The sequence below is a fragment of the Grus americana genome, chromosome 3, assembly GCF_028858705.1.
Source record: "Grus americana isolate bGruAme1 chromosome 3, bGruAme1.mat, whole genome shotgun sequence".
In the NCBI taxonomy this organism is placed as follows: Eukaryota; Metazoa; Chordata; class Aves; order Gruiformes; family Gruidae; genus Grus; species Grus americana.
The window spans coordinates 16787014-16798070 of NC_072854.1; the positions used below are offsets into that span (position 1 = coordinate 16787014).

Here is an 11057-nt window from a genome sequence, read left to right on the forward strand (position 1 = left end):
ACTAGATCATGGAATAAACTCTTTCGTACATCAAGGTAGTAGCTAATCTGTCTGTCCCATTGCTAATCTCACACCAGATCATTTGCAGGAACTCTAATCTGAGAGCACAGGGAACTCCACAGACCACATGCCATTACCAAAGTTTATTAAGCAAACTCATTCCTGTTGCTCCATGTTTAGTGTGGAGTAACAATATTGTAGCATGTTTTCACTGTTATGTATTAAAACCAAAACTGAACTGTATGATGCAGAAGCTAACCATATTGCTCCAGCCTGAATTAGCTGGATTTACCCTGAAACAACCATGCATTTAGTGCCATCAATCTGAAAGTCAGGCTAAGCATAACAATTTCACTTGACATCTACCAACCACATGACTAAGGAGCCACTTCCTGCACAACTTGCATTTCCTCATAAAGTCAGCAATTCAGAAGGAAATTAACAGAGCTTTGCCCATTGGAGCACTGAAGCCAGTACAACACTGAATCCAACCAGCTTTTATTACTGTTACATGACATACCATTCCCAGATATTAAAGAAAAAGCAATTAAATCCAGAAACCAGCTGCATGTTGTTTTTCAGTACCCAGAATACCCAACTTAGCAAGTTCTTCACCTTCCATAGCAAGTTTCTTCCTGTTCTTCAATAGATTTCAAAATCAAGTTTGATTTGCAGCACCATTTTTAAGATACATACCCAGAAAGAAGCACAAGTCATAAAAGGTTGGGTTTTAAGTCTAAAGATTTAGACCTGTATTTTACCATTGTAGAGTATTACAAGACAGTTCTTTATTTTAAAACATTAAAGTGCCAGGTTTATGTACAAACTACTAAAACAATAGTAAAAAAGGTAAACTTAAAACCTGCTAAGAAAGCAGTGAGGTCATGTAGTTGCCTCCAGAGTTTTCTGCTGAGTATTCAGTGAATTTAAGACTGCAGTTTCTCAACTGCTCCTTTGTTTATGGGGAGAACAGCAGAAGCTAGTGGTGGCTGCCCATAATTTCCCATCTTGCAGAAGGAAAGTGCCCGTATCTTTCACAAAATGGAGTAGCATATGTTTTAAGAGACAAATCTAAGCATTCTATGAATTAACACCATTGACAAAGTCTAATAAAAAGGGATTTTACTGCTGGAGCTACACTAGCCTCCTGAAAAATACCAGTATCACCACACTTTTCAAGAGTGGGATTTTAGTACAGGAATCAAGTCACACTGTGACTCAATATATTTAACATTTCCCTGTAAACAGGAGCGCATACACTAACTCATGTGGTCTCAGTTCATTTAAAATTCAGCATCCAGGGTAAAGGAGTTGTCTGTGGGCTTCGACATGACTCCCATCCTCTGATATTCACCTACTCGCTTTTCAAAGAAATTGGTCTTGCCTTCCAGAGAGATGTTTTCCATGAAGTCAAAAGGATTCTCCGCTTTGTATATCTGAAAGGCAAAGGCAATTCTGTAGTCACTACAGGCGCTCACATCTTGAACATGCAAGAGCATTAGAAGATCAGCTGGAAGGAGTCTAATGACAACATCAGCTGGCTGAGCAGTTAACACAAATCTCTGCCACAAGCCTTCCCTACTGTATTTGCTCCTGTCTTTTAGCTGCCGTAGACAGAAGCACAGCAGCTCTTGTATAGCTGGTTTGTTCCCATAGCATCCTTTTGATTTTCCTTCTGTGGGTCTCCAAACAGGATCTAGCAGCAGGACTGCTAAATGGTTTTACAAGTTATACCAATATTGCCACAGCCATTTTAGGATTTGTGTTTCTAGAGGAAACTAAACTTGATAATATCTTTTCCCCATGAAAGATTCAGTGTATTAGAGCCTTACCTTGTTAAATCCCAGTTCCAACATAAGCCGGTCTGCTACAAACTCTATGTACTGTTTCATTAAAGTGCAGTTCATGCCAATCAGCTTTACAGGCAGTGCCTCTGTCAAGAATTCCTGCAGATAATAGAAACACTTTATATACAGAAACTGGTATTCACTCTGTACTGTCTAGGTTAATTTTATACCCAACAGCTCCCCAGATTTCTGCTTAATTGTGATCAAGTTCCTGAACAAGGAGCAGACAATTACCTGTTCTATGAGAACAGCATTCATGATGATTTCCTTTACTCTCTCCTCTGATGGTTTGTGTATCAAGTGCTTGAACATGAGGCAGGCAAAATCACAGTGCAAGCCCTGGAAAGAAGTTTCAGAAAATAATTTCAGGAACAGTAATTTAAAAGCCACTCAAATCAGTAGCACAGAATCAAGAGCCCAATATCTAGGCACCATCTTTGCCATGTTATTTAGTGTTATCTACAGGCAGCTTTCTGCCTAACCAGAAGGAGGAGTAAGTGAGTTCAGCCAGTACCAGCTGCACTTGCTCCAAATGCCAAGGTATATTGAGTGAAAGGGTTGGCAAGAGCCCTTTAACTACTTCAGAGCAAGTAAAATGCTAAGTTCATTCATTCTCTGCTGCTAGATCCACAATGACACGTTTACACACTTCAGTGAGCTTCATAGACTGCCTGTTTCTAAACATACTCCTGTTTTAATATAGGCTCCAACTGAGTATCTTTGAGCTGCTGTAGCACATTACCATCTTAACTGCTAGAATTTGATTCATACCTCGTCTCTACTGATGAGTTCATTAGAAAAAGTGAGTCCAGGCATTAATCCTCTTTTCTTCAGCCAAAAAATTGATGCAAAAGAGCCAGAAAAGAAGATTCCTTCCACTGCTGCAAAAGCTACTACACGTTCTCCTGTTAAGAAATGATTGATATAGTAATATGACACAGAAAATTTAACAGGGTTAATACCCAAAAGTTGCAAATAGACCGGTGAACTGCATCATCCAAGGAGAATGAAGAAGTTTCTGCTCAAGTGTACTACAGCCTGTCCTTAAAAAACTATTACAGTACAAGTCTCTTTTAAAGATGAGAGGAAGTAAAAACTAAAGTAGCTACAGCCAAGGCTCCTTCCCCCAGGTTAACCATCAATACAATCCTTTTTGAAAGATTACACACTGAAAAAGTCATTTTTAGCAGCTGATTTAAGACAGTGGCTGCTCATAGAATCATTTAGGTTGGAAAAGACGTCTAAGGTCATAAAGTCCAAACATTAACCTAACACTGTCAAGTCCACCACTAAACCATGCCCCAAGCAACTTTGATTTGGCCACAAAGAATGCTTTCATACTAGTGAAATAATGATCTGTACCATCTCACCTTTTCAGCAAGATATCAAGAATCAGCAAGGCAGAGGAGCTACAGCCTCCAACTGTATGTGTCTGCTGGAGCTAGATGGCCAGTACAGTTCTGGACACGACAGCAATTCACAATTTGATCATATAACCAGGCATATGAAGATTGCCACATGAGCTACCATACTCAAAATGCCAGCAATTTTGCAAAAGATTGATGTCAGTAGCTCATTTGCAAGATGAAAGTTATTTTCTTCACCTCCAGAATTATACCAGTATCTTATACTGGAGAACAGGTAGTCTCCCTGTGACAACAATAATCCCTGTAAGCTCTGGAGAAATAGTGTTTCCTCCACCTTTAAGGAAGAAATTTCCCTTTGCTTCCAATAGATGTACTCACCATATGTTGCTTTCTTGTCCCCAATCCAGCGCATGGCCCAGTCAGCCTTCTTTTTAACACATGGCAACGTTTCAATAGCATTAAAAAGAAATTCCCTGAGAAAGATGTAACTCATTAGAATTGGACATCAGCACAATTAGTACAATAAATATTCATAGCCATAGATGGTCTTGTTCACTTACAAGCATTCTGCACCTTCACCCTGATAATTAAGTCTCCTTCCCCATTTTATTTTGTACCAATCTAGTATTTGTGCCCATCAACTACCTTTTCATCACCTTCCCATCACATAAATTCCCATGACAAAAACAAAGGGGAGTACTGTTTCATCAAGTACCGTACTTGAACAAGGCTTTCAAAACTACCAACCCAACAGCCTCCACTTCCCAGTGGCAAGGCACCAAAGCTCTTATGTAAGCAACTCTTCCTTAAGCACTTACTGTAATTAAACATTTCAGACTATAAATGACATGGTCAGCTCTCTACAAAGGAGCAATTAAATATCTCTAGACTGTAAATAGCATTGCAATACCATATAACATTTCAACATGATGTAGGTCTGACAAGACAACAGACCAGAATAACTCAAAATCTGGACTGCTCAAAGCCCTGTGCCTAGTTTTAAGATACTATTTTTGAATAGATTCATGTTATGCAAATTTTACACTTTGGTTACGTTTTTTTATCAAGACCACAAGCCACTTTTTGGCAAATGAAACATGCTATTCCCTCTCCCAAGCAAAGTATCAAGTGAGCAAGGGCAGGACATGTATGTAAGAGTGCTAGCTGTTAACTAAATGCGCTGGGTTTTAGAGATGGCATTTTAACAAGGCTGCTATCATTCCAAGAAACTTTCCTACATAGCTTTCTACTAGGTAGAAGGGTCCTCCCTATGAGCACTTACGGTAATTTAATATACCCCCTCATTTGACTGCTCAGTCTTTTACACAGTTTCATTCCTTCATTTCAGTATCAAGTGGTTTCAGTTTCACTCTTAATCTAAGCAAATTCTTGCTTATACACTTCACAGGAGAAAGATATTCTGAAGTTGCTCTTAAGCAGCAGTATTTTATATAAATCTAGTTTAAATCCTAAAATTAGCCTTCTAGTCAGAGTGACTAATATGCATCACTTAACTCTCAACACTTAGAGAGTTTCAAACCTTTCATCAAGCAATACAAACCTCTCTTTAGAATCTTTAATGTAGGTGTCAATAAGAAGACTGTACATTTCTGAATGTATGTTTTCCATGGCAATCTGGAAGCCATAGAAACAACGAGCTTCTGTGATCTGTACTTCTTGACTGAACCGCTCCACCTAGAGGAAATAAATGAGTGTTTGCAAAAGCATTTATAACCAAGTTGCAGGTTAGATGCATTGATGCTCACAGCTCCTGCTCAGCTCACAGAATCCTTTTCAGATTAATTCCAGACATATGGATCATTAGCAGCAATATGAGTAGCCTCTCATAGCTCCAAGTCATGAGTTGTTCTTTGGTCCCAAGACAAATGGGAAAACTCAATTTTACTTAGCCCCCATTAGGGAGAAGAGCATTGAGAAGGGAGAAGCAGAACAAGGGCTCTGAAACAGCCAGCTGTTACTACAAGGCAACACTCAGTGCCCCGTGAGGGAATGGGCTAACTTGTAGATTATAAAAGCAACCCCAATTTGCTAATTAGCATAAGACAGCATTACACATTGTAATGCCACATGATCTAGCAAACAAGCTAGATCAGCCAGCAAGCATCAAAGGTGTTTGTTAGCTTCACTTCAAAGCAACGTTCCTGTCAGTACTGCTTCTACACACTTACTAAGTTCTCATTGACGATGCCATCACTGGCAGCAAAGAAGGCAAGGACGTGAGAAATGAAGTATTTCTCCTCAGGCTTCAGGGACTCCCAGTGCCGGATGTCTTTGGAAAGGTCCACCTAAAACATCACAAAAAGAAGCGATTAAATTAAATAAAGAGACGGCAGCTTCAGGTACGAGGCCCGTACCAGAGCCCCGAGGCCGCCCCAGGCACAGCCCAAGGGCTGCGGGTGGGAACAGCCGGCAGGGAGGGCCGTGCCCGGGCGGGCGCTGCCAGGGGAGCCGAGGCCCGCCCGCCCCCTCACCTCCTCCGCCGTCCAGAAGGAAGCCTCGGCCTTCTTGTACATCTGCCAGATATCGTGGTACTGGATGGGGAAGATGACGAAGCGGCGAGGGTTGTCCCGCAGCAGGGGCTCCTCCTCCTCGGCCCGCGGCACCTGGAGCGGCAGGAGAGCGGCTCGGGCTCGGCCTCAGCACCGGGGCCGCTCCAGGGGCGGCTGAGGCGACGCCCGGCTTTGGCGGGAAACTGAGGGGCGGCGGTCAGCCGGTGGGGGAGGGAAAGCTCCGTGAGGGAGTGGGGCGCGGGGGCAGCACACGGCGGGGACGAGCGGGCACGGCGGCCCCCGTGCCACGGCGGGGGGGAGAGGGGAAAGACCACCCGTGGGGGACAGGGCGGCGGGGCGGGGGGAACACGAGCCGCCGGGGAAGGGGAGAGGGGAGAATAGCGGGCGCGGTGCCCGGGTGTTCCGCACTTACCGGCTTCCCGTCGTCCTCCTGGAAGATCTTGCGGGCCGCCTTGCTGGCCAGAGCGCGGGTGCTGCTGAGCGCGGGGGGCTGCGGGGAGAGAGGGGCAGAGTGAGACCGCTGCGGCGCTCCCGAGCGGGGAGCGGGAGGGAGGACGGCGCTCACCGTGTTCTCCTTGTCGCTGAGCGCCAGGTTCTTCATGGGCGACATGCCCTTCGCGGGCGACAGGCGGGGCTGGTCTTGGCGGGCGGCGAGCGGGACGCGGGCGGACAGCATGGCGACGGCGGCAGCGAGACGAGCGGCACCGAACGGCGAGAGCGCCGAACCCCCGCGCCTCCCCTTTATATCCCCTTCGAACTTGGCGCCAGAACGGCCGGCCGGACCACTCACAGCCCACGCCACGCCCGTCGCCGCTCTCCCCAGCGCTCCCATTGGCTGTCACGCCGGTCGGGGCCCCGCCTCCCATTGTGACGGCAGCGGCGGGAGGGAAAGACCTACCCTTTGCTTTGGCGCCGGCGGAGCGGGGGAAAAGGCGGGAAGAGCGCGGAGGCCCCGCCCCGCGCAGAGGCCCCGCCCCCGCCGGCCCCCGTGCACCGCGAACTGGCGCGGAGCTCAGCGTGGGGCCCGGCGGTGCTGCACGGCCCGGCGGCGGGGCAAGGGGGGAGCACAAACGCAGCCTTGATCACCTGCAGCATGCGCGGTTTCCTGTAAAGAGAGGTTTGGCAGCGGGTCCTACGTGTTATACCTGTTTTTAAAAGATTCGGGTTGCAATAGGAAAGCAGAAAAGTTGTTTCCGGACATGGGAACGGCCACAGCCTGGGTTTAAGGTAGAGATCTGGAAATGCCATCTTGCCCCCATCCCTGTCTTGCTCTCTCCCTGTCTTTTCTGGTCCCTCCTACCTACCAATTCATTTCCACTTTCAACGCTGATTCCTGCATTTGGAGATACGTTTCACCTTCCTGCCTTTGGAGACAGAAATTGGCTTCCAGGAGAAACTGACTCCGTGTGCCACCTGGTTCCACGTGTTTTAAATAAATAGCACAAGCAAGGGAGAACACAGGTGCAAAGAAGAGGTAAATATTCATCTTCACTAAAAACTCAGTATTTATTTTGTAATAATTAAATTGCCTCCTTCTGAGCAACATCATTTCCCTCATCCAACTCCACAAAGGACCTGTTCCTATCAACCAAAATGTTTTCTGTGAAGCAGTTTTAATGAAACCAGGAGCTTAGCGAGATTGGAGGCTCTTCTGCCATGTGGGATGCACAACGTCCTTGAATGACACTGAGTGGTCACTGTTATCTGAGCATGTGGTCCTGGGAACCGGGACGATGAGCTATGAGCCCCAGCACTGCACAGCGCTTGGCTGGAAAAGCAGCAGGTAGGGCAGGAGGGCAGCAGAAGACTAAGCCCTCAAGGGAGTCAGTATGGTCCTTTCAACTATGTAATGTACTATGTTAAAGTGACAGCTGTAATGAGTAGATTTGGAAGGAAAACAAGAGTGGTCCTCTCCGGCATCACCTCTGACACTCTAAATTCAAGTCGGTTATTCATTTCAGCAGGTCAGTGTCAGGTGACAAATCTGGGTCTGAGCTCTCCTCGACTGTGACATACCAGAAATGGCCAGCAGAGAGATTAGACTTGTGGCATTTATTGGTCCTATTTAGGACATCAGACTGATGCAGGCACCCACCCACGAGATGTTCTGTGGGACCTTCTGCACTAAATATACATCCCAATAAACAAATCTAAATATACATCTCCATCCCAGGAGAGTGAGCACTGCAAAACCCCATCCTAGTAGGCAACCTGGGCAGGCATGGAGATGCTCCTATTCTGTCCCCGGAAGGCGGGTCCTGGGAGCAGGAGTACCAGGCAGCTCCCAAAACACTTGCCAGAACCCATGTAGCCCCCTACTATCTCCCAGGCAGCTCCCAAAATGCTTGCCAGCACCCATGTAGCACCCTACTATCTCCTGCCACCTCTGCAGCTGCTGGGGAGGTGGCAGAGACTTACAGCAGCACCCTCCCTGCCCCAGCCAAACTCATTTACCCTCCCACCCCAGTAAAGGACCCCAAAGCCACAAGCCCTGGGCTGCTGCCATGAGCCATCATGATGCAACGGCTGTGCTATCACTGCAGCTCAGCCACTCTTCTTGGAAGCTGGTGGCAAGGTATCAAAGCCCTGCCCCAGGGACGATGGCTCTGCAGAGAGAGAAAAGACCCAGGAGAGCATGGAGAGGGCCTGCACTGCAGTAGCTGCAGCAAAATGGTATGTGGGAATGAGCGTTCACATGGGATTTTCCCGTTACAGCAATTTAACCCAATTACTTTTGTTCCTCAAGGCACACCCCCGAGGTTTACATGGTACTTAGCCATGTACCTACTAGTGGTGTCATGGAGGAAAGCAAGCAGGAGGAGCCCTCTCCCCTTCACATACATCCTTCACCATGGCACAACTTCGTTTTGGGACTAACATTCTCAAGCAAACTCCTTTGCCAGAGCCAGGTTCAAGGCACCTTTGAGGTACCAGCACTCAGCATTGCACCAGGGGATGTCAGCTGGCTGGTGCCCTCTCTTTGGGCGTGTGAAGGGATGCTCTGCTCTCCTGACTTCTGGCCCTGAGTGGGGTACTGTGCATTTGAATAAAAACAAAACCATCCCCAAACTCTAATTAGTTTCACCCCTTCTTTGTTGACAGGAATTTAGACACTCAGAAAGGTGGAAGTAAGAGCAGCCCCGGGCAGCTGGGTGAGGCGGGTGTGGGGTGTTGTGTAACCACGCCGTTCCCACAGCTCCTGTCCAGACTGCACACCCTGGGGTCTCAGCCAGAGGAGTGACCCCAGCACCCTGGTATGTCTCATGGTGGGGCGCAGCCACAGCCTCTGCCTCAGTTACTGCTGTTGTGGTACCCTCAGTGCCAGCACAGCAAAGCCCCTTCCCACCAGGCACAGCTTACGGCCCCCAAACCTGACGTCCTCGTCACACATCTGCTTCATCATGATGGGTACTGCCCTGGCTCTCAGCTGACTTACCTGGTGGCATTGGGTAATGCTCAGGGCAGGGTCCTCCTTGCTCAGAGGATTGGTTTTCTTCCATTTTAATGCAGATTGCCCACAGGACAGATAGACAGTGACTCCAGGTTGCCGATTGCCTCCCACCACTGCAGCAGCTGGTGTAACTGATGAAACTTGGTGAGGATAACTCCATGGGAGACATGGACTGACTCATCACTAGCTGAGGACACAGTGTTCGCTGATGGTTTTCCCCTGATTTGAGGAAGGTGATTTGTTTGTATGGCCTCATCCATCTACATTCATCCGTGCCAAATCCTGAAATGCTCACCCGTTGCTCAGTCTGTCAAGGTTGATATTTGTATAAAGCATCATGCTGGAGGGTCCCTGCCTAGGCTTGCAAATCCCAAAGCTTGAGTTCCGCATGCAGCATAAAGAAATCTAAATACGCTACATATAAGCTGAGACACAGTAGGTAAGCGGGAGGAGGCCATCAGCCAATACTGCCAAGGTGACAAGCAGTGGTCTCAATGGCCACCACTTTCCCCAACAGGTTTGGAGGTAGCCCTCAGGATTTCCTCGCACGCTCACCCAGCTGTGCTGAGGAGAATGATGCTCCACATCTCCCCAGAACTGATCTGAGTCGTAAGAAGTAGAACAAAACTTCAACGGTTTGAACAAAAAATTTTCCCAAATAGTTTGCCTCCCAGTTTAGAGGTGGTTGCCCTCCATTTTCTGCAGGGTTTATAACTCAAAGGAGGACTCTGCAAAAACCAGGCTTCAGGGCTCTGCCTGTTGATCCAAGGCACTTTAACAGATTGTTTCACTGAGAAATCCAGAGCAGAACAAAACAAAAATCTTTATTAGCTTGATTCTAGCCAGATATTACATTTGCCGACGCAGCCCATTAATTTGTGGGGCTGAGAGCACCATCGTTAGCAACCTGCTTACCTGATGACCAGCCTCTCTGAAGGTAATGAGCAGCTGTTGAAAAGCAAAGTCCTCACATGCTCAGCATCCCCACTGTCTTTAATTTTTTAAAACCATGTTTCTCACCTATTCAAGGTCCTTACCCACCGTTTACAATTCTCAGGACAAAGTCTGCAAGAAATATATGACCACATATGGGGTTATAATGGTGTAACTGGATGTGATGTTTTTTTGCTGTTTGTGAAGCTGGGCATGGTGCTCCAGACACAGTCCCACAAGTGCCAGGTAGAGGAACCAGTGTTAAAAGACTTTCAAGAGCTGGAAAAATCAAGCTTTCCTATGAGCTCCATTTACTGGTCATCGGTGGTCAGTAACGTGCAAGAGCACCGCTGTTTTTGGTGCCTTCCTCAGGATCTGTGAGCACGTTGTGGAGCTGGAGGAGTGAGACCCAGCACTGCATTCACACGTGTGCTCAAGGACATCACTCTTCCTTCCTGGTGGCACTACCTTCTTGTTTCCTGCAGCAGAAGGCGGCAATGGCACCAGCAGAAGACATTTGGCCCACCGTTGACTTGCCTCAAGCAGGTTTTGGTTTTGGCTGTCTGATCACAATGTGGCTGATTTCTTGCCACACATGGAAAATTACAGGTCATTCCTGCTCTAGCAGCCTGTCAATCACCATGGACGAATAATTCAGTGAACTTTCCTTGGGGTTACATTCTTCAGCACTTATTCATCCAAAACTGCGCATGTGAGGAAGGCAGCCCTAGGTCCCTCATTTCTGGGCAGGCTCATGTTGTTTATGCTGAGCAGGACTCTTGCACAGCAGCATTTCTGATGCATCTCACTCGTTGCTATGGCACACACCAAGCCATCGGAGCTACCCTTGCCCTCTTGCTCCAGAAAACAATCTTGCCATCTTAGGGAAGCAGACAGGAGCCCCCCTGTACTTCTGAATGGTTTCAAA

The 11057-nt window shown here is 47.3% G+C and overlaps 1 protein-coding gene across 1 annotated transcript; it reads right to left on the reverse strand.

Annotated features, from left to right (window-relative positions):
* Positions 1-203: 203 nt before the first annotated feature.
* RRM2 (ribonucleotide reductase regulatory subunit M2) lies at positions 204-6446 on the reverse strand. Its single transcript, XM_054822660.1, has 10 exons — positions 6311-6446; positions 6158-6235; positions 5707-5838; positions 5404-5520; positions 4776-4909; positions 3593-3687; positions 2619-2752; positions 2082-2186; positions 1833-1946; positions 204-1436 (listed from the first exon to the last, which is right to left on the reverse strand). Exons 1-10 carry the CDS (start codon positions 6419-6421, stop codon positions 1284-1286), a joined length of 1173 nt encoding a protein of 390 aa, XP_054678635.1. The 5' UTR covers positions 6422-6446; the 3' UTR covers positions 204-1283.
* Positions 6447-11057: the final 4611 nt, after the last annotated feature.